The following is a 21,145-nucleotide window of genomic DNA, read 5'->3' as shown; positions in this document are numbered from 1 at the left end:
CTGGCAGCTGCTGTTCATTCCAAAATATATAGCCAGAGTTTGTACAAAGACAATATTAAGAAAGCAGCTGTGTGTCATAACAACTCTACTACTAACAATAAGAATAAGAATATTACCAAAGTTAAGATGTGAGTGTAGTTAAAATTAGTGAATGGAGCGTTTTATAAAGTACAACCTTTTCTCTTTTTCTAAGGAAAAGGCAAAATTGGCACTGTTGGAGGAGAAGTCATAGGAAGCCAATGGGGAGGGATCAAGCCAGAAGGGTTGAAGGAGGAAGAGTGCAAAATAACAGAGCCTGTGTAGAAGATTCGAAAGAAGTATCATGTGTGACAAAATCCTCGTCGGTTTTTGTGTGTTTTCTCAGACACTTATCAGACACTTTTTTTAATTGAAAAAAACATTTGACATGACAATGAGCAAACAGAAAGAAACATTAATGAGAACAAGGATATGTAATACACAGGTGAATTAGGAGCATAAGGAGATAAAAGCAATGGTGACACAGCAGTAGTCATAGAGACATGTACAGCCACGTTGTACAGGTAGTGAATAACAACATCATTGCTGATGAATAACTTCTGTAATAAAGTAATAACTGTATCAGTGTGCTTTTATCCAAAGTGCTTTATATGCCCCTCACATTCCCTAGAATCCCTAGAAGACCGCTCTACCTTCCAGGGCCACGCCACCATAAGAGTGTTAGAAAGACAGTGTTGGCTGTCTCCTGTTTCCAGGGTGACCTATGTTGAGTGTTTACTTTAGTTACAATCAGACTTGAGTGTTGAGCTTTCTGGTGCATGTGTGAACCTCTGCAGTCTCATATATGATAAACCGTTTTGTCAAACTCATTTTTTCTTTGGTTTTGATTTGCCAATGCTGAGATATAGGACATGACTTTAGAGAGAGCTGAGACAGATGAGGATACATACATACTGCACACGTACCCACTTCGGCAAAGCAAGGCTGGCTGAGATCTACCTGATAACTTACACATCTATAAATAAAATGACATTATTGTGAGATTTTATCATTTTATTCATCATGAAATAATGTTCTTCAGCAATATTTCAGAGGTCTCATCTTTGTCCCTCTTGTTTACCCCAATGCTCATAAAAAAGGAGACCTCCACATTGCAAATGCTAATGACCTCGTGCCTGAGTGATTGGCCTTTTTGTTTTCAGTTGCAGATTAATATAGAGATATAGAGATAAGAGGATGTAGGGATAAGTGGAGGGAGACAAGAGGGGAATAATGGGATGAGGAGTGGGTGGATGAATAACAACAGCCCAAATCAGGCGGATCTTCAATCCGCTTTGCTCCACTTTTGTGTGTGTATTTAACGTCCAAAACAGCATGAAGGGCTGAAAGAACAGCTATTATTGGGTACTGACTGATCTAAATATTCTGCATGTAGTGTAGTTACCAAAGCAGACTGATGCACATCCTGTATGTGTGTGTTTTGATTGGCACAAATGACTGCACTAAAATGTGTCTTTCTGTACACTTCAAGAGTCCATGAAGTAATTGTTTCAAAACAGAAAAAATAGAAATGAATTAGACGTATTTGGTTGCTGAAGACAGATGAGGTGATAACTGCAGGAAAATTAAATATTTGGGGGCCATTCAGCCTGTCGGTTAATAACACCTCATATATCTGTCATCATAAGGTTTTAATTGACCTTAAAAATGTTTCCAGACCTACAGATTCAATTGATGCATAGGTGTAATTGTGGCCCCAACAATATTCGCTAATCCACAGAACACCAAGCTAAGGTTGAAAGACAATCAACGTATCACTGATATACGAGACAAATGAACCATCAGAAAAGAATTAGCACAAATATTCTTTATTATCAGAGCCTGCATATTGACACATTTATAAATATATTCAATGTACAACAGCACGATATAAAACCTGACCGCTTCTATAAGCTATACAAAGGCCAGAACTATCCAGTGCTGACACCATATTCCTCATGGTTTGTGTGTGTGTGGTGACCAGCAGCACCTGGAGCAGAGCAGACCAGCTGCAGCGTACCTCCACATACACACCGACCGAGAGCCGCTATGACAGGGTGCAGCTGTTGTGCTTCCTGAGCGGCGGTCTCTTCTTGGCCGCCTGCCTGGGCAGCGTGTCTCTGCGCTTGCGCGCCGCGGGGTGCGGCACGTTCACCTGCTGCAGCAGCGCGCGGAACACTCCCACCGCGTTGCCGCCGGTGCGCGCGGAAGCCTCCACGAAGTTTGCGTCCCACTCGCCCTCCACGGTGGTCATGACATCGGTCGCCAGCAGCACGCGGCCCTCGGCCTCGCTCAGATCCGCCTTGCTGCCGACCACGGTGATGGGCGCGCGCTTGTCTCCTCGCAGTTCCAGAATCTCGTCGCGCAGTCGCCGTACTTCTTCGAACGACGCCGTATCGTCTACGGCGTACACGAGTGCGAATGCGTCACTGTGTCGGATGCACAGCTCCCGCATGGCCGGGAAGGAGTAGCTGCCGCTCGTGTCCAAGACCTCCAGGCGCGTCTTGCCGCCAGCGGTGTCGTCGTACTCCAGCGCGTGGAGCTCCTCCACGGTGCGCGTGTACTTGGGTTCGAAGCGGTCATGCAGGAAGCGGCGGATGAGGGCGCTCTTCCCGACCCCCGCTGCCCCGAGGAACACCAGCCGAACCGTGCTGCTTTGGCCCGCGCTGCCCTCGCCCGCTGACATGTCGCTCATATCGGATGTGTGGCCGAAGGTGCCGCCGCTGCCAACCTTGTGCTCCCAGCGCCCCTGAGTTGTGCCCCTGTGCCGCCTCACTGGCTTTTATAAGCTCACAATGGTGTTCCCCGCCAGTGATTGATAGCCATATCTCTCTCTCTCTCTCTCTCTCTCTCTCTCTCTCTCTCTCTCTCTCTCTCTCTCGGTTATCAGCGAGTAAACAGAAACTGTGATAATCTGTGTGTGCACATAAATTATTATTTTTATCTCTACCCTTGAAGAAGGTCAGTGTTTCCCTGATTTATGACAGGGAACACAGAAGAGAAGAACAAACTAAATAATGAGGAAGAATCACTGATCAATGACAATGAGCGATTCAATGCAGACAGTGACTAACAATTAATTTGACATCGCCCCCTCTACACCAAAGGGGGGCAGCAGACTCAACAATAGCACATACAAGGATAAGGCAAGTCCATTATCAGTACTTCAATATGTACCGGAAGATTACTTGTGCTATAATAGCAGTGATATGTGATATGTGTAAAGGTAGCAGCAATACTTGAAAGGGCATTTTAAGTTCATTAAATCAAATGCAATCTTGTATCACCGCAGTAAGATTTGCATTTTGCTGCGTTCTGACAAAACAAAGACCAGAGCCCACATTAGAAAGTTTGCCTAAGCTGCATGAGTGTTTCAAGACTAATTACATCATTAAATGTCTGTTTCTGTTTCAGCACTGTCAGAGTCGTTGCCTGACGCAGGACTTTCATGCACGATTGCAGAAAATAACTTCAGCTCTACTTTCTCAAGGTCAGACATGCAAAAGTGCTTCTCTGCACGTCTTGGCTTTTCCCTCCTCTTTCTCAGTTCTTCGCTGTCCTCTCCACCGTGCTCCCTTTCTGTGAGCCATATGCCCACAAGTTACTGATTTCTGGCAGGAGCGTTTGGCAAATGCTGTCATGGGTTTTCTTTTACAGATGATAGGGTTTGCACTCACATACACAGAGAGAGAGAGAGAGAGAGAGAGAGAGAGAGAGAGAGAGAGAGAGAAAAAAAGAAAGAAAGAGGGAGAGGAAATGCATTTTGTACTGTGTGTGTGTGTGTGTGTGTGTGTGTGTGTGTGTGTGTTAATCACATGTCTGTTCCTATGGGTCTCATAATAAAAATCCTCAAGTGTATAGGTGCCAGAGGAGCACTTTCCTTACTAATATGATCAGTCTATTGATGTTTGCTATTCTGAAGATGCATCCTACCCGAGCCCATTTTATCATTACCCATTGCCATGGTAACCATGACAAAACGGTCTGTCTCTGTCCATGCCTGTATCTGAGCATACATGAGGTTTAGGTGCTCAGCCATACTGACATGGAGATCTGAATAGCCTCTCTAGAAGAACAAAGAAAGTAGAGTAGGCTGCCTCCTTCTTTCCTGACCTTCCTTCCTTCTCTTGTACATTTTGGGCTGACCGAAATCCCAAAGGCGCAGGCACAGACGGCCTCATTTTCTCCCTCACACACACAGTACTTGTTTCAGTCATGACAATGGTGTTTCTAATGAGCACAAGATGGTCACCACATCAGAACAATCGTGCCAAATCACTAAATTACCTCTGAATGGACCTCTGGCAGATCCAACTCTTTGGTATTTAGGTTAAGCAATTATTTGCAAATCAGCAGGACCCTGGTTCATTTCCTTTGGTCTCTACTTGTATCAGCACAAGGTTGGCAAAATGATGTCATGGTCCCATAAAGTCAGGTATTCAAACAAAATATACAGCCTGATAATACAATTTGCACAATTAGACCCCTGCTCCCTCGGCTATGATAATACAAATATACTGTAGATTTAGAAGACTGTTAAGACCAAAAACCTTTATTAGGATCTTTTGCAATTCAGTTAACGTGGAATATGCAGACATAACTGAAATGTACTGTGGAAGGCACAGTCACAATGAAAGCCAATGGGACATTCATCAGTTCAAATGTGCTTTTAACATCACTATACGTGTGCTTTTAACATTGTTGAGTTTTACATTTGTGCAGACTGTGGGTCACTTTGTTTCCATAAAAGCAGTTACTGTGTTTCTAACCCCTCCCTCCCCTCTTTTTTTCTCTCCACCATTTTAAACTCAGCTTATGTGCATTGTTACAAACAATCGCCTTTGTTCAGTGTGTGATTATACATTCACTTGCCATCTCCTTTAAATCTTTCGTTAATGATAGAAAACACGACTTATCTGAGGAACCACAAATACTTCTCTGTCTGTTAATGCAACTAAGATTGGGGAAACAACTGTGCAGGTGGAGAAGAGCACCGGCAAAGAAATGACCCCTTTGTCTCTCAGCCCCATTTATTTCCTTTTTTTTTTAAGCATCTGCACAATTTAGCCCCTAACGTTTCCATGGATACTGTGTTTTTTTGAGATGTTTGACAAAAGAAACGTGACAAACAAAGCATTATTTACAGCACCAATGTGTAAATATGTGATTGGTATAGAAGAGGAGATCGAAGCACTGTAATAGAGCCAGTAGAGCAGTTAGAATAGATTCATTCACACCATATTGAACAGGAGAAAGTTAGATATTGTAAATTGTGAGTAACACGAGTCGACATTTATACTAACAGTTTTGATTTATAGGTGCAAATAATGTGAATAACGTTAACAGAAACTCATCATGTACAACTTGTGTAGATTTGAAACAGAAAGCAGTTAATGACCTCATTACTACAATTCATAGATTTACCAAGTTAGAACAGGAAGTAAGTGCAAATCCTGTCTAAACCCCTGTATAATGACTGGAGAATAAACCAGCCAGAAGCAAATTAAGACCATGATAAAAGACACGGTAGGGTTAGGTGCCAAAGCTTCCAGTTTTACAAAACACACCTATCCATGCCAATTCAAAGCCACGCCCACACACACAAATCTTCCAGTATCTACCAACAGTTTGAAACATCAAGTTTTAACGGCCCTTTTCCCACCAGTCCTAACTGTGAAGTTCGGCTTTCTCCTTTTCAGTATTCCCACAGGGTGGCGCTGTCGGGGGAGTCGGCGATGGCCTTCAGCCCCCCAGCATGATCTCCTTTAAGGTACTTCCCACCTGGAGCACGAATAGCCATCTTGTTGAGGTCACAGAATTCAAACATGAACTGGACAGGTGTGGCGCTGCTGCACACCACTGCTGTGTCATCACCAACACACCAATACTTCCCCTGGGAGTCTGGACAAACAACAAACAACACACACTTACTAATGAGGCCTGACTCACACAAACAGTACTACATGCATCCGCAGGTCATATCGCCACACGGTTTAAGGAAGCAAAATCATGCAGGTTAGATAATGAAAGTGGTGTTCATTGCATTGAACTAGATGTCATAACGAGGACTGAATTGTAATTTTGTAATTATTGTTTGGGAAAACTGTAAGCACACATGAGAACATTGCCGAGAGAATACGAAATACACGCAGAGGAAATACACAAAACAAGACTGCCCACCTTTGAGGGAATAAGCACCATTGTGGAACTCCAGCTGGAAAACATCGTATGAGGCTCGGTTGGAGTCCAGCGTCGCCATTCCAGCTTTGCGACACCCGATGAAACCATGTTCACCGCGGAGGACGATGATTGGACGGTTGATAAGCTTCATCAGGAACTGCTCCGCCTCCCCTAGTGACAGCAGATCAGTTATTTCTCCTCTACAGCTCTGGATGGAGCACCAGAATAGCTTAGACTTTAACAGAATGTCCTAGAGTAGCTGATGTAAGAAAGCACAGGTCGATGTCAATGAAAAAGCTCCTCAGTTCCAGCTATAACACTAACTGTAAACACATCCTTTTCTCAGTTAAGAAAGCAGAAAGTGAAACATGACTGACCTGCATTGTCAAGGGTAGCAGCCAGCTGTCCGTTCTTCTTGGCAGTAACATATTTGCCATTAGCTGCCCGGAGACACACACGACCATCACGCCACTCCAGTTCAAAGTAACTGTTGGCAGACCTGTGATACACACATCGCCAAACACAATCGTCATCATGATGCCATTTGAGTATGTGTATGTGTCTGTAATTGTCTGTGTGTGTGCGGTTACTTTGAAGAAGCAGTACACTGCAGCCCTCCAGTCGCCGTCAGGGTCCAGTATTTTCCAGAAGCGGTTCGGAACGCACACTTCCTGTCCTCGTGGCTCATCTCCAACTGGAAGACTTCCTGGTCCCCCTCCTCGTCCTGGTTGGCTGACAGATCCATGCCTATAAAGTGGGACAATCTGATCTCAGTTTTCTCTGGAGGGTTTCCTCTTGTCTCAAACTGTCCTTGGATTCATGGCAAATCCCAGATTGACTCTCAAAGCGACAGAACACCCTGTGCCCACTTTCTCAGGGTGTGGCCACACTGAAATGCTAATATGTCTCTTTACATTTGTTGTTCCTAATTGATTACTGCAATACTTGTACAAGTACATGACATTGGGTATCTCTTCTTTTGAATGATTATTCTGATATACCTTATTCTCTTTGTAATGCTGACTTAAAATCAATTGTCCAACAAAATCATTTTTAAAGTTCTCACATATATCAGCATTTCATAATACACACAAATCTGTAAAAGAGCATTGGCTGGATTACATATTGTATATTATATAACTGATCCTATGTCTCATCAAGCAATCAGTTGTTGTTCAAGTGTTCCGTACTTGACATTATGTTCAACTGTTCCATGGGTATATAAGGTCTTTGCTTCTCATCTTGACTCACATCCTCTCTGTGAGTCAGCTTCGGTTTTCAAGTGAGAGCTCAGTGTGTACAGGTTTAGACTCGATGCATTCCCTAATGTAGAGGAAGCTAGATTTTTCCAGCTAAAACAGCGTCTGTTGCTTTTAGATTTACATGAACTGGCACAAATCCTCTTTTTAATGTCTTTTGTTGTTTTGTGTGTAGTTACTTGACTGGAAGATGCGAAAGCACCGGTACCATCCTTTAAAAGAAGGAGCAGTAGCTCTGCTGACAGTAGTGTAGCCATCACAGCCATAACATCAATGAAAGGCCAACTGGGTCACATGTCAAAGGTTGATAATAAGAAGCACTGTGATCACACATGTGACCTCATTCAAACAGACGTCTCCCCCATCCTCCACAGGCCACATACACACAATTTCTAGAAAGTAACAAAGGGACATCATTCTTCTGTTGGGGTGAGTTAGACTGCCTCGAACACGCACGCACACACCTCCCTTTTTGTGTTTTCTCTGCCTCTCCCATTTTATCCCTTTTGTCTGTTTCTTGTACAACTCCTTGTTCATTTCCCCCCTCTCCTCCTGCCTCCTCCTCTCCTCTCCTCTACTGTACTGATGGATAACTGCAGACCCTGAGCCAACCACAATACATGGGTAGAATTACTGCAGGAAAAAATGTTAAGCTCGGCAGAAGGGGGAGGAGGCCGAAGGAGGGAGAGAGCGCATAAGCGTGGAAATGAGAAACACATGGTGAAGGGAAGAAAAATGGAGCTGTGGCCTCCTATGATCTGCCCCCTCCCCCGTCTCCAGCACACAACCGCACACACACACACACACACACAAACACACACACACACACACACACACACACACACACACACACACACACGCAACAGCTGTGTGATGCCAGTGCGGAGTTATGCAGAGACTTTATCGGTATGATGGTGAGACGCGGTGTCTCCGCGGTGTCCCCGGGGTGCTCTGGCTCTCTGTGGCCTCACCTTGCCTTGTGGAGACGTTCCTCTCGTTGCCCGCAGTCAGTACGACCTGCGCATGGCTGCGCTCCAGGCCAAACAGTTCATCCTTTCCAGTACGGCTGCTTTTCCCAGATTTCATCGTGCCGGTGGGACCCCCGGGCGCCAGATTACGGCCGTTGCAGTCACGGAAGGCCACTTTTCCTGAGCGGAACTCCAACACGTAGCCGGTATCCTTGTCCGTTGTTGTGGACAGGCTGCCGTCGTTGCGTAGGAAGCGGTTGTCAGAGGTCTCCAGGTGGTAACGCTGATCCCGGTAGACCAGGGTCACAAGCGAGTCAACGCCCCAGGGGACATCCCGGTCTATCGCAACCTCCTGCCGCTCCCCTTGCGCGCTCAGGTGGGCGTAGCGTTTGCGCGCAATGCTGTACAGGTTGACCTGCGGATGAACGGCCAGGTGGACGCTCCATCTCTCCGTCGGCGTGACCGCCTGCGCAAAGCAGATGATCCGGTCCTCGCTGCCGCTGAGGTACCGACCGTGAGGCTCGGACTGCAGCGACCAGCGCCCGTCTTCGTGCGCCGTGATGACGAAGCGACAGTCCCGGCCGCGCGTCTCGCTGTCCGCGGTAACGTTGCCGTCTTTGTCCGTGGCGAGGTAGCGGCCCAGGTGAGAGAGCAGGAACACGGCGCAGGCATCCTCCCCGGTTTGCTCCAGGGTCCACGTCTGCTTCTTCTTCAGGCTGCTTGCGGAGGCGTTGATTTTAAAGCCAAAGGTCTCCGCCGTCAGATACTTGCCCACGCTGTTGATGAGCCCCAGCGGGATCCGCAGCAGATCCCCGTCGGCACCGTGAGCGGACATGTTGGCAATGCGAGAGGAGAAAAGGAGTGAGAAGAAAAGATGCTGGGTTGGTTATAGAGAGACGGGCGGAGGGAGTGGACGACCGTGCAAGTGAATGTGGGGTGGGAGTGAGAGAGACAGACAGACAGACAGACAGTCAGACAGACAGAGAGAAAGAGAGGGAGAGAGAGAGACAGCTGCTCTGTGCTGCTGACTGATGATGAGTGTCCCCTGCCTGCAGAGCCAGACTGCCTCGTGGAGCTGCAGCTGAAGGAGTTTCCAGCGGCTGTTCACGCCCCAAATTCAGACAGAACCACAGATATCTGCAATTCGGACAAACCACCCCACTTCACCCCAGCAACACACACACACACACACACACACACACACACACACACACACACACACACACACACTTGCAAGCAGGCAATGTTCTCATTAAACGCATTTTCTCATTGATGTCCATATGTTTCCTGTTAATTGGGATCTGCTATTTCTATCTCTAGCTCTCTCTCTCTCTCTCTCTCTCTCTCTCTCTCTCTCTCTCTCTCTCTCTCTCTCTCTCTCTCTCTCTACCTTTTGAACACCCCCATCCCTTCGCATTTGCTTTTGTCCCTGGTGACACCTTGTCATGGTAACGTATGTCTGCTGCAGGGTGAGAGGTCATGTCTGTTAAAACATTCACTCTCTCCGTCTCTGTCTCTCTCTCTAGGTAATGAAAATAACGCTGTCGGAATTCAAACACAAATCCGATGCCTGCAGCAAAAATAAAAGTGCAGATGTGCACTATGGTCCTGACCTGGTTTCCTTCTTTGTGATGCCACCTGTTTCCATCCCCTGGTCAGCCCTTCCTGCCTCCTCTACTCTCCTCCCCTGGGCTCTGTCATGATCCCAGCCTGTGCACCCACCTTTGTTTATCCTGGCGAGTGTGTGGAGTGTGCGCTTATCTAGTCTTTACACCTCGTGTAATATGATAAGCAGGATAATTCAAAGCCCCGCTTGAAGCCAGTTACTCCTGTAAGCCTTTTGAGCCATCTTGTTTGCCATTCACTCCACTTGCAGCAGCCGTTAGCTGTGATTTGTTCATAGTTCTATTTCGGTGTATTAGAAGCAGCCAAGCAGATTCAAGTAAAGATAAGCTGTTGTATTTGGCATGAATAAAATGACATCAGTGCATTGTACTGGTGCTTAGCACATGCAATAAGAGCTACCATCAATACCATTCATGTTTTAGGTAGGAAATCTACCAAATGAAAAATTTGGCACAATTTTCACAAGTTTGCATTTGCTGAATCTACAGGATTCTGCTGTAGTTCTAAAATGAATAAATGATTAAGTCTGACAGATTTGGTTTGTTTTGGTCTGACAGATCAATCAATTGGAGCCTAAATTTAAGTTCATTGCATTCATTTGTTTTTGACATTTAATCATGATATGAATCACTGCAGTGTGTAGCCATCTACACAAGAAAAAAAGGTATAGGGGGGCAATGGAGAAGATCATCCCAGATTAGATCCCATACTCTCAACTCAACTCAACTCAGCTTTATTTATGTAGCACCAAATCTGGCCAACGTTATCTGGAGGCCCTCTACATACTGTGCTATACCATACAATACTGTACCATACCTTTCAGTTGCTGGCAAAACTGATAAAATCATCACATGCTAAAAAACAAAATGATCAACAGGATGGGGGGTTGACATTGCAATAATACTTACAAGCTGTGTGTATAAGATAGAGTGTGTATGGGCAGTGTGTCTCCACTTTGTACCTGTGCAAGCTACCATGCTCTGCATTGGCCAGTAGATGCTGCAGTACTAACAAAGGGACAAAGGGTGGCAGTCATTTCCTGCAGCAACACTCTTGTGGTGTAGGCGGCATGCAGGGCCCATGCTGATCACACAGCTTCTGTGTCTATGAAAAAACAGTCATTCTGCTGCTGTGTTGTAACACAGTGCAGATGTTCTTGAACTAACATTGGCTATGTTGATCTGTGTTGTACAGATTTTGACAGGATGACAAATAGTTGTTTTTGTTTGAAAGAAAAGTGACGCAATCTCTCGTTGGATCCTTCGTATCAGTAGATCATATTCACATAATTGTAATTAATGACTGCTGTTGAATCTCAAAGATTAAGACTAGTATCAGAGGTATGAACAGACAAAACAAAACTTTGATCTTACCCCTGACCCAAAACACATAGCCAGAGACACACTGAGACACTGGCCACTGATTAATTATCCAGAGCAAGGGAGGTTTAGTACTTGTGATTTTGATAAATCTCCTAAAGTGCCAGGGATCCCTAAGACACCATTTGTGTTGCAATATGGCCTGTGTGTCCACGCAAACATTGTCACAGGAAGATAAAAAACCTACTAGAGTTCAAATCACATCTGACTTTAAACCCACTCTTGACCGATATAAGCACATTTTATTAAAATTATGGAAAGTGGACAACTTTACATCAGAGGTACAATTTACAATGGGTTTATTTACTTGGAAAACAAGTACATTGGTCTGCGTGGCTCTGGGAGTCCACCACCTGAATAAACAGTGTGTGTGAGATATGATCCAGTAAGAAGAGGCCACAAGAGACTACAGACTGTGAGAGAATGGTGTGCATGAAAATGGTTGTTGAGATGTTGCATGACGTGATGATGTGTGTATGTGGAGAGATGATTGAAAAGAACGTTTTAAACTAAAATGACAACTGCAATGATCTCACAGTACACAGTCGCCAACCAAAACACTAAAAGTCAGTTGTTGCTCTGTTTCACTGTTTTGTACACATCAGGAAGTAGAGATGCCACAGAGTGAATATGAGAGAATAGATTGAGATGTATTCCTCTTTCTTAATGCCAGTGTATTTGCTAAGTGTATGTTGGAGATACAAACATGTATAAACAGGAGCGTCTAAGAGGTCGCATCTGACCATCAATGGAGGACCACAGGAATACACACACATCACACGCAAGAACACACACAGACACAGCTGCCAGGCATATATATGTATATTAAATTATATATTTTTCATTGAAGAAAGCATTTCACATGACAACAGTTATGTGACATTATGGAGAGAAAGAGGGAGATAAAAGAAAGAGATGTTGACGGAGACCTGTGGAATATGATACACACATAGGCAAAATGTATAAGGAGATGAGGGGGCGGTGACCCGGGCCGATGACTTGTACAGTTGGGTTGTTTTCAACAGTGTTGTTGGAGATAAATAGTTGTGTTCAGTGTAACAGTGTGAAGCTAGTGAGGCCACCTTATCCCATTAATATAGAAACTATTTGTTTCTGGTCAGTGGTCAGGAGAACCATGCATGGGCGTGTCATACAGACTTGGCGCTTGTTTATAACTGAACATGGAGCAGGCTTTAATAGTCTCCCGCAACTTTCCTTCCCTGCTCTCCTGCTTTAAGGCTATTGGAGGATACGCCTGACGCTCCTCCTCTTAGCTCCTCTACACCAATAGCAAACGCTAGAAAATGAGTCGGGAAATTGGGAGGAACGTACTTCCTGCTGGTGTGCCTGTAAAGCTAGTCAAAGTGAAAACTATACATCCGTTTTGGAATTTCAAAATAAGTTAGTATTTGCAAATCAATCGCGAATATAAAAGCAAAGCAAAACACACCACACATTAAACTAATTCCCCCAGTAAATAAACATTCATTGTTACCTAAAAGTATTTGATGCGGTTCTACTCTCTTTCCAAAAGTTAGTAATTTTTGCTAATGTTATTTTGAAGGTTAACATTGCAGTTTCTGACTGTGCTCTTTTTCCCCAGCGCTTGACCGGAGCTTCGTGCTGCCTGGTTGCTAGACGACTCGCCGTTGTATCGCTGATGTGACAACAATAATCACTGCATGGGAACGGGAACAATGTTTTAACGAATTTCTCGAAGCTGTATTGTAAAAGAAACCTTCGTGTCACTTTACCAGCACCTTATAGCACAAGACAACACATTGGCGTGGACGGATATGCGAGTTGTACCAAAGCTAACGTCTCTTTTGTTGCACCAGGTTTTTACAATTAGCACGAGTGTCAATCGGGAGTCTGCTTATTGGAAAAGATGAGTGGATTACACACGGAGAAAGTCGAGTTTTGCAACTTAACATAACATTTGATCAAGAGATATGTCTAATGCAGCGGCTGCTAAGATGTCTATAGAGGCGAGTGACTTTCAAACTGACGAAGACTGTGAGGAGCTGGTGAGTCCGGAGTGTTTGATTCCTTCAGCTGCTCTGTAATTCTTCACTTATTAAGCTAGTGGATGTGTTAATCTCTAGCATCACATCTGAGACAGTCTGTGATGTTACATAGTGACTAACACCGACTTAACAGCATGAGGGCAGTATTTGTAAAAGCCCGTTGAGTGACATTTCTTATCTCCTGCTCCATCTCCACGAACCTACACCTAGGTAGAGGATGGCTTCTCCTTTTCTGCTGACGTGCCCCTGAAGGTAAACAAACACTAATGTCTTTAATATCCATTATCTAGATGTAGGCTTTGATTTGGGATCTATGTCTTTGTCAGTGTGACACACACACACACACACACACACACACACACCTAAATGCTCATGTATGTAACTCCTTTTTTTCTTGGCATTGAAAGATCTATAGTGCTCACTAGGGGAGAGGAGTTTGCTGTCTTACTCTATATGCACTGTATGGTGTCCCTCTCAGAATCTGTTTGATCATTAACACATGTTGGCTCTACATTAACAATTTGTGTTTGCCTGTCAGACACCAAGGAGGAAGAGCAAGCCACCTCTGTCTCCAAGTAAGACCCACTCACCTCTCATCTGTGTGGCCTGAAGGCAGACTATAAAAGTCACCTTTTCCTCAGTAGACTTTCTCCTTTCTACATGTGTACGTATAGAGTCACCATATCTTTCCAGCCTGAATGTCAACCCCAGGAGAGCAGCAGTGGCAGCTTGGAGACTCCCGAGGGCCTCCCTGGGGGACACCAGAGGGGACACTCTAAGGGAAAGTGCCTCAGCTCATCTCACATCCCTCAGCAATGGCCATGGTAAGCACAACACACACAAGTAGTATTTCCCCTCAGGAAAAATGCCTGGAGGCAGGAAAGATAATAAAAATCTATGTTTTAATGGAGCAATTTTTGCCCTCAATGACTCAGTTCAATTTGACAGCATTTTGACACACACTTGGGGGTACTTTGTGAAATACAGAAATCATCATTTTTACTTATCAGAATGAAATCACATTCATGTAAACAGCAGGATGAAATGAAGCAGCATAGACTCAGGTCCCAGGTTATTTAGATGAGATAAATTAGATTAAAAATATACTCTGATATCTTTTTCACATCAAATAAAGGCTATATATGATATCAGAAGAGCTCATATATCAGCGGGGAGCTTTGAGTAGAACTGCTTCTCCCTCACATTGAAGTGTAGCAGTTGAGGTGGTTAGCCTCCCCTGGGATGCGTTCCAGGCACGTCCAACTCCGAGGAGGCCGAGGTCAGACGGAACATTGCTTTCATTGCAGATTATCTCGCATATCTTTATCTTGTGTCCCAGATCTTTCCCAGACGATGAGATCTGAGTGCGACGTTACACCAGACTTCATCAAACAGACCCTGACTGCAAGGAAACACAAGCGCTCCGCATCCAATGGTGAGTGAGTCGGTGTTCTGGAAAGAGAAATAGTGGGAGGAATGTTAAAGAGAGGCGGAGGATGAAGGTCAGCGTTTGCGCTAAACAGCAGTTGGTGGTGATGTGGGGTGGTGTTCCACACGAGTCATAAGCAGAAAGACAGCAGCCTGGAAAGTGACATTATGAAATCTTTATTTTTGCTCAATGCTGATCAAACTGTCTCCCTTCTCTCTACATTGTTGCTGTGTCTTGAAGGCTTTACCACTCCAACTGACTACAGAAGGAAGGAAGAGAAGGAAGACATGTATGATGAAATCATTCGCCTTAAAAAGGTAATCAGTAACCATGTTTCTTTTTAAATGGTTTAAATTCGGCTGGGGGTCTTCCTGTATTCCGTTCTCTGTGTTTAAACAGCTCCTGCTTTTCTCTGTAGTGTCTGCAGGAACAGAAGACTGACAACCACCAGATGAAAGCCAAACTGCGCCGCCTGGAGGAAGATAACGCTAAAAGAGAGAAACAGATAGAAGAACTGCTGGATCCCACGAAAGTAAGACCATTAAACAGCTGAATATGTTTTGTAATGGAAACATCAAACGGCCCACAACTTTTAACAACCATGTTTGATATAGGGACCTGAATACACTCGTAGTTTGGTGGATAAGAAAAAAGAGGGGAGTGTGGTGAGTATGTCTAACGTGTGATCTAAGACCGATTGAAGGATGTTATAAGGCTTGTGAAGATGATTCTGTCCTTGAAGGTTTTGAATGGGCTCAAGCACAGAATCCTCAAGCTGGAGCAGCAGTGTAGAGAGAAAGAAAATGCCCTCAGGTAAAATGACTGCTCACTTCTTCATCACTTCCTCTTGTTTGGTGTGATTCAGCCACATGTTCACTTTATTCCCCCTTCTTATCCAGTAAGCTGGAAAGTGAGCTGAGGACCACCAACCTGGAGGAGCTGAAGATCACAGTGGAAAGCTACTTTGAAGAGGTGCCTTCTGAGACATTCACTTGATCTTTGAATCTTTTGAAGTCTTAAGCAACTGACACTGGAATGGCAGACATAGTTTTTGGATTACAAGTGTTTCCTAAACTGCTCTGTTTTTTGTTTTTGTGTTATGCAATCTGAACCTTAGCTTTACTTTCTTTGCAGAATGTAAAGAATATCAATTGTGTAAAAGGAAGTATTACCTAAGTTGATGTTCTATCTTTCAGATCCAGAGGCTGAGGATGCTTCTAGAAGTGGCAGAGAAAAGGTATGAACTGCTGAACTGCTGTTTAGAAGGAAGTCACTTAGGTACTGCATGGATGCTCATGGTGTTATGGTATTGATCAATAGGGAAGAAGATTAATACCCTATCAGATTAATACCCTCTCCCTCCTCTCCCTCCTCTCTCCTCCCTCCTTCTCTGTTTGCAGTAGCAGAGCGGAGAGCAAATGCTCCCAGAGGCAGCAGAAAGCTCTCAGTTCCACAGTTGTGCGTCTGTCTGACAACATGAAGCAGCTTCAACAGGAGAACACAGCACTCAGAGAGGAGCTCAACATCGACAGCCCAGCTGGAGGAATCAAAGGTCCGTAGTCTGGCATATAAGCACAGAAACAGTCCCGTCGCTTCCACAACCCATCAAATGAATAATTTACCTCATTGATTCTTTTTTATTGAATTCCAGTTCTACTTTCTCTTAAGTCATACTTAGTGCGACACAAATGAAAACTTATATTCATAGCTTTGTGATTACATCCCCGAATGTACAAAAATGTAAAATATAGCTGTACTTGTATTTTTTGTGTACCTAGGTTACAGAGAGTGGAGTAGGCAGAGACTGTTGAGAAGACTGTTGGAAGTGGAGAAGGTGAGAGGAAACTCCAACTAGCTCTCCATGTGGGATTCTGTGATCACAGCTAGCAGCTCGGCCACAAACTGACCTCTCTGTCCTCCTATTAGAGGCTGACGGACAGCAGAAGACACGCCCAGTCAGCAAAGAGCAGCACACGATTGGATCAGGAGGTTCAGGCCACACCCCCTGAGAGTCTGCATGTTACTCAGGGGGTTGCCAGGGTGACAGCGGCAGTAGTCTCCGTGGGAATGATGACGGAGGGACAGGAGGAGGTTTTTACACTCAGAGGCCGCCTTAACCAGTTGGAGGAAGAGAAGGCTGGGCTTCAAGAGATGCTTTCAAGTAAAGAGTAAGGGAGCAACAACCTGTGCTGTGACATAAAGACACTGTAAACACCTGAGTTAGCTCACTGTGTGTGGGTAGAAGTTAGAACCAAGGACATGTCGCCCTCTTCCAGCCTCTATAAACATCATTATTCCAAATTCCATGTTACTGGTACATCTCAGTGGAAGGCCACAACATGCTGGTCTTGGAGCTAAATCGGTGTTGTGTCCTTTTTTTCAGCAATGAACTAAGACAGCTCAGGACAGAACGAGAAGAACTGGAGAAAGAGACTGAGCGATGGAAGAGAGAGCAGACACATGAACGTGACAAGGAGAGAGAAGCCAATAAGTAGGTTCTCATTCCAACTCCGACCTCCGATATTGCTCCTGCTAATGTGTTGCTACCTTCTTAACTATCATTTTACTGTGTGTTCATGCTTACGCGCTTCTTTGTGTGTTTGTGTTTCCCAGACTCGAGCTGGATCAGTTGCGGTCGAGGATACAAACTCTGGAGGAGGAAAGAACCAAGCCTGCTCAAGTTGGGCTCTCCTCTCCGCCCCTCGCGACACCTGAGCGTCAGGAGGACACGGAGGTGACACAGAGGGACGCAGAGGGGACAGAGACGCATGAGGACACAGAGGCGATACAGAGGGACGCAGAGGGTACAGAGACACACGAGGAAGCAAAGGAGGAAGAGCTAGGAGATGAAGCTTGCGGGTCGGATTCAAAGAGGAAGAGTAAGAAGAATTTAAAGAAAGACAGAGAGAAAGCAGCAAGGACCATCCAGACGAGCTGGAGAGATCACAGAAACAGGGTAAGTAACACACAGTAAACTTCAAAGTCAGATTCACATTCAGATATTTACCATGAAGTACGATCCAAATGATTTCTTTCCATCTCCTGTCTCTCTATATTTGGTCACAAGGACATTGTGATGGTGCAGTCAGCATTAAGAGCTCATCGCCTCAGAGAGACACTGCTGCAGGAAGACACTCAGGATAAGGTTGCTGTCACACACACACACACACACACACACACACACACACACACACACACACACACACACACACACACACACACACACACACACACACACACACACACACACTGTAGATTCAGTTTCACTGTATCAATGCCAACAATATTTATTACCATTGTCGAGTTGGATTAGTTTTTGCTTTTCTACATCTGCAGTGTTGTACCAGAGACCTTTCTATAGAAGCCTGTATGCAGTTTAATAAAGTAACCACTAGATGGCCATGAAGTTCCTGTGCTGTAATCTCACCCCGTCTCACCTCATGCACTTGTTTTTCTGTCTCCCTCTCTCCCACTGAACGTCCCTCCCTCCCCCCCCCCCCCCTTCCCCCCCCCACTGTTCCTGGTTCTTTTCCTCTTTCGCCGTTTCTTCACTCGACCTCCCCTTTTCAGGCTGTTGTAGCAAAGAACTGCAGTGATGTTGCTTCCTTTGTAGATGGAGAGCCAGATGTGGTTGCCTTGACAATGATACAGTCCGCATTCAGAGGACACTTGTCTCGCTCTGCGGTAGAAAGGTGACACATGCATATAGAGAAATTGTCAGAATTGCATAAAGCTTTCGAAAAACTGCTTATCATATTCATCGCATATGTTTGTGTGTGTGTGTGTGTGTGTGTGTGTGTGTGTGTGTGTGTGTGTGTGTGTGTGTGTGTGTGTGTGTGTATAGCTCAGGGATCTCTGTTCGTTCCACACTGGGAAACATTCCCACACCTGCACCAAGAAGAGCCCCAGCTACGTCCACACCCAGCAAAAGTGAGGTTCACACACACACACACACACACACACACACACGCACACACACATTTCACAAACGTGAATCATGTGAAATGCATTCTGTCTTCATGCCTTTGTGCCATGTATGTTTTCCCTCTTCCAGTCATGTGCTCAGCAGCTTAGTGCCACTGGTGTATCGGCCTCTGATTAACGCTGTGTCCGGTGTTTGTTTATGTGCGTGTGTTGCGGAATGTGAGGCACTCTGAATCACACTGTCAGTGTTACCGGTTTATAGGCGTCAGGCAGGCTTTGGTTTGATTGTTGAATCGGAGCATCCAATATTTTGACACTGGCCTGCTCCCAACCTCTCATAATGCATCATCTCTACCTCGACACATTTATCTGTGCTGATGGGTCTCGCTGGCACACTGATCTAATTCCAGAACGCTTCTCTTTAGCACCAGCCAAAGCTTTGACAACCTCCTATGAAAGACTGATATGGGCAGTCAGCGACAGTGGGCCAATATTGTTGTTACCTCACATGCCCCCCCCCCCCCCACACACACACTTTCTATTGTAGCTACTGCTCAAGAGACCCCGTCCCGAGTTTCTGCCTGACCTTCTAACCGACTGTCTATTCATGCATTCAGAATGGGCTGTCAGAGAGAGTTTGCTGTGCGTCTGTGTCAGACTGAAAGGGCGATCAGGTTCCTCCTATTTCCTCTCACTTTGCCCTCCTCCTTCCTGTGACTGCACAGAGGGCTAAACCAGATAGGTGCACAGGGCAGACCGGCAAAGTCAGCGGTTTCCCCCTGCATGTTGACAAGGATACCACTGCACCTAACAGAGAGATTTTGGATCTTAGTTCATGTTCCTGTTCAAACAAAGTCACATTTCTTTTTGGGTAGAGATATATTTAGGGAGTACAAGGTTATTATGACTTGATGAAGACTTCAATGAATAAATGTGATTTCTATAGCCTTCATCCCTCACTCTCTCTCACACACACTGTTGTTTTTGTGGTTAGGTCCTGCACTGCTCCATAGCGATGGAGGAAAAGACCCCTGGTCTGGCTCTGCCACTCACCCCTCCAGGGTCAAACCCACATCAGGTCAGAGAGTAAAAGAGAGTGTATCATTTCTTTGCCTGTAAAATGTTTGCACACACCTTTGGCTCTGACATAGATGTAATCAAATGTTCAGGCAAGACTTTTGTGCTTTAATTAGTGCTAAATCTTCTAACTACAGTATGCATATTTAGAAATCCTCAAGCACTTAAACAACACTTGAAGATATTGATCCATTGATCTGCTTCTCCATCGAGTGCTAAGCTTTGGGTAATTTATAACTCTTCAGGGATAGATAGGGTTAAATGTAATCAATGCCTGGTGACTAAACAGCATTTTTTTTTGTCGTGCAGCCCAAATGGAGCCCGGCAGCACAGCAGAGTGTGGAGCTGCTGCAGTCCATTCTGACGCCTCTGACGACTCTGATGACATCATTGTGTCTCCATCACACCCGTTGAGAAGCAGAGAAGGCCTCATCTTATGAGGGCCTCTGTGTGTGTGTGTGTGTGTGTGTGTGTGTGTGTGTGTGTGTGTACGGACGGCAGACCTGTGTTTCTACTCTGAGCCTTTTCTCGAGGTGTGTTTGCCAGTATTACATGTATCCTGGTAGCCTAAAGGGGTGACAGTATGTGCATCTAATGTCACATAAATACTATGTAGAACTGCAAGTATACATTTACCTCCTGCAGCCAAATATGCAGTGCAGTGTCAGTGTGGGGTTGTGGTAATTTCACATCTTAGCTACCCTCACATGTTGCTATGTTGCTACTAATTGTAAGAGACAACTAAGAAATATGCCGGATAGATCTGTTGGTGTTGTTGGTATTGAGTCAGATGATCTCATTGGGTGATTGACATTGTGAAACCCATGTTAGCCAAATAAACACCAAGAGATTGAACACAGCATGATAGAATAATTAATATGATTTCGACTGATTTGCAGCGTGATTGTGATGAAGGATCCAGGAGGATGGCCATCAACCTTTTGCACTATTGAGCCAAACTGTGAATGAACTAAATGAATCTGCTGCGATAGTAAACACCTCGACCCCATTGGAGGTTAAATAGGAGTGTGCTTAATGTCAACAACTGCAAAATTCACCCACTAAGAGAATAAAGGTGTGCAGTTTCCGCGCGTGTGTGTGTGTGTGTGTGTTTCTCAGATAGCGACATACTAAATGTTCTTCTTCAGTCTGAGGAAACGTCTCATCTGTGTCTGGAGCGTCGCTTCTACCAGTAGTACCGCTATTCTATCGTAGGGGGGCGGACTCGACACATTTGCCTCTGTCTCCCTCTGTCACC

The 21,145-nt window shown here is 45.0% G+C and overlaps 3 protein-coding genes across 4 annotated transcripts; 1 reads left to right on the top strand and 2 right to left on the bottom strand.

The window, feature by feature from the left end:
- Nucleotides 1-2,065: 2,065 nt before the first annotated feature.
- On the bottom strand, nt 2,066-2,713 carry LOC142996926 (ras-related protein Rap-1b-like). Its single transcript, XM_076148051.1, has one exon. It carries the CDS (start codon nt 2,711-2,713, stop codon nt 2,066-2,068), a length of 648 nt encoding a protein of 215 aa, XP_076004166.1.
- Nucleotides 2,714-4,594: 1,881 nt separating this feature from the next.
- LOC142996894 (fascin-like) lies at nt 4,595-9,545 on the bottom strand. The gene is made up of 5 exons (XM_076148020.1): nt 8,429-9,545; nt 6,789-6,945; nt 6,576-6,697; nt 6,199-6,369; nt 4,595-5,919 (listed from the first exon to the last, which is right to left on the bottom strand). Exons 1-5 carry the CDS (start codon nt 9,258-9,260, stop codon nt 5,714-5,716), a joined length of 1,488 nt encoding a protein of 495 aa, XP_076004135.1. The 5' UTR covers nt 9,261-9,545; the 3' UTR covers nt 4,595-5,713.
- A 3,496-nt stretch (nt 9,546-13,041) lies between these two features.
- On the top strand, nt 13,042-20,975 carry iqce (IQ motif containing E). 2 transcript variants are annotated; one of them, XM_076148018.1, is made up of 21 exons: nt 13,042-13,457; nt 13,668-13,709; nt 13,996-14,032; nt 14,132-14,281; nt 14,797-14,892; nt 15,127-15,203; nt 15,305-15,418; nt 15,501-15,551; nt 15,629-15,699; nt 15,786-15,858; nt 16,083-16,123; nt 16,287-16,438; nt 16,665-16,720; nt 16,813-17,054; nt 17,270-17,377; nt 17,500-17,842; nt 17,954-18,031; nt 18,457-18,578; nt 18,731-18,816; nt 19,805-19,888; nt 20,197-20,975. In XM_076148018.1, the coding sequence occupies exons 1-21, from the start codon at nt 13,383-13,385 to the stop codon at nt 20,325-20,327; spliced, it is 2,229 nt and encodes a 742-aa protein (XP_076004133.1). In that variant the 5' UTR covers nt 13,042-13,382; the 3' UTR covers nt 20,328-20,975. The 2 variants fall into 2 exon arrangements, 1 of the variants encoding a protein (XP_076004133.1); XR_012961792.1 differs by lacking the exons at nt 19,805-19,888; nt 20,197-20,975 and having other exon boundaries at nt 18,500-18,578; nt 18,731-18,813.
- The last annotated feature ends 170 nt before the right edge of the window (nt 20,976-21,145 follow it).

This window comes from Genypterus blacodes, unplaced genomic scaffold (assembly GCF_046128005.1).
Source record: "Genypterus blacodes isolate CSIRO-AG114 ecotype Tasmania unplaced genomic scaffold, CSIRO-AGI_Gbla_v1 ptg000039l_1, whole genome shotgun sequence".
Taxonomy (NCBI): Eukaryota; Metazoa; Chordata; class Actinopteri; order Ophidiiformes; family Ophidiidae; genus Genypterus; species Genypterus blacodes.
This window is presented reverse-complemented; position numbering and strand designations above follow the sequence as displayed.

Excerpts from the sequence above, each read along its gene's own strand:
- iqce (XM_076148018.1), top strand. The coding sequence starts at position 13,383 with ATGTCTAATGCAGCGGCTGCTAAGATGTCTATAGAGGCGAGTGACTTT. Across the intron at positions 14,033-14,131 it reads CAAGCCACCTCTGTCTCCAA|AGTCACCATATCTTTCCAGC; the intron begins GTAAGACCCACT and ends GTGTACGTATAG. Across the intron at positions 17,843-17,953 it reads GGAGAGATCACAGAAACAGG|GACATTGTGATGGTGCAGTC; the intron begins GTAAGTAACACA and ends TTTGGTCACAAG.
- LOC142996894 (XM_076148020.1), bottom strand. The coding sequence starts at position 9,260 with ATGTCCGCTCACGGTGCCGACGGGGATCTGCTGCGGATCCCGCTGGGG. Across the intron at positions 6,698-6,788 it reads CAGTGTACTGCTTCTTCAAA|GTCTGCCAACAGTTACTTTG; the intron begins GTAACCGCACAC and ends TGTGTATCACAG. Across the intron at positions 6,370-6,575 it reads TGCTACCCTTGACAATGCAG|GGGAGGCGGAGCAGTTCCTG; the intron begins GTCAGTCATGTT and ends TGCTGTCACTAG.
- LOC142996926 (XM_076148051.1), bottom strand. The coding sequence starts at position 2,713 with ATGAGCGACATGTCAGCGGGCGAGGGCAGCGCGGGCCAAAGCAGCACG.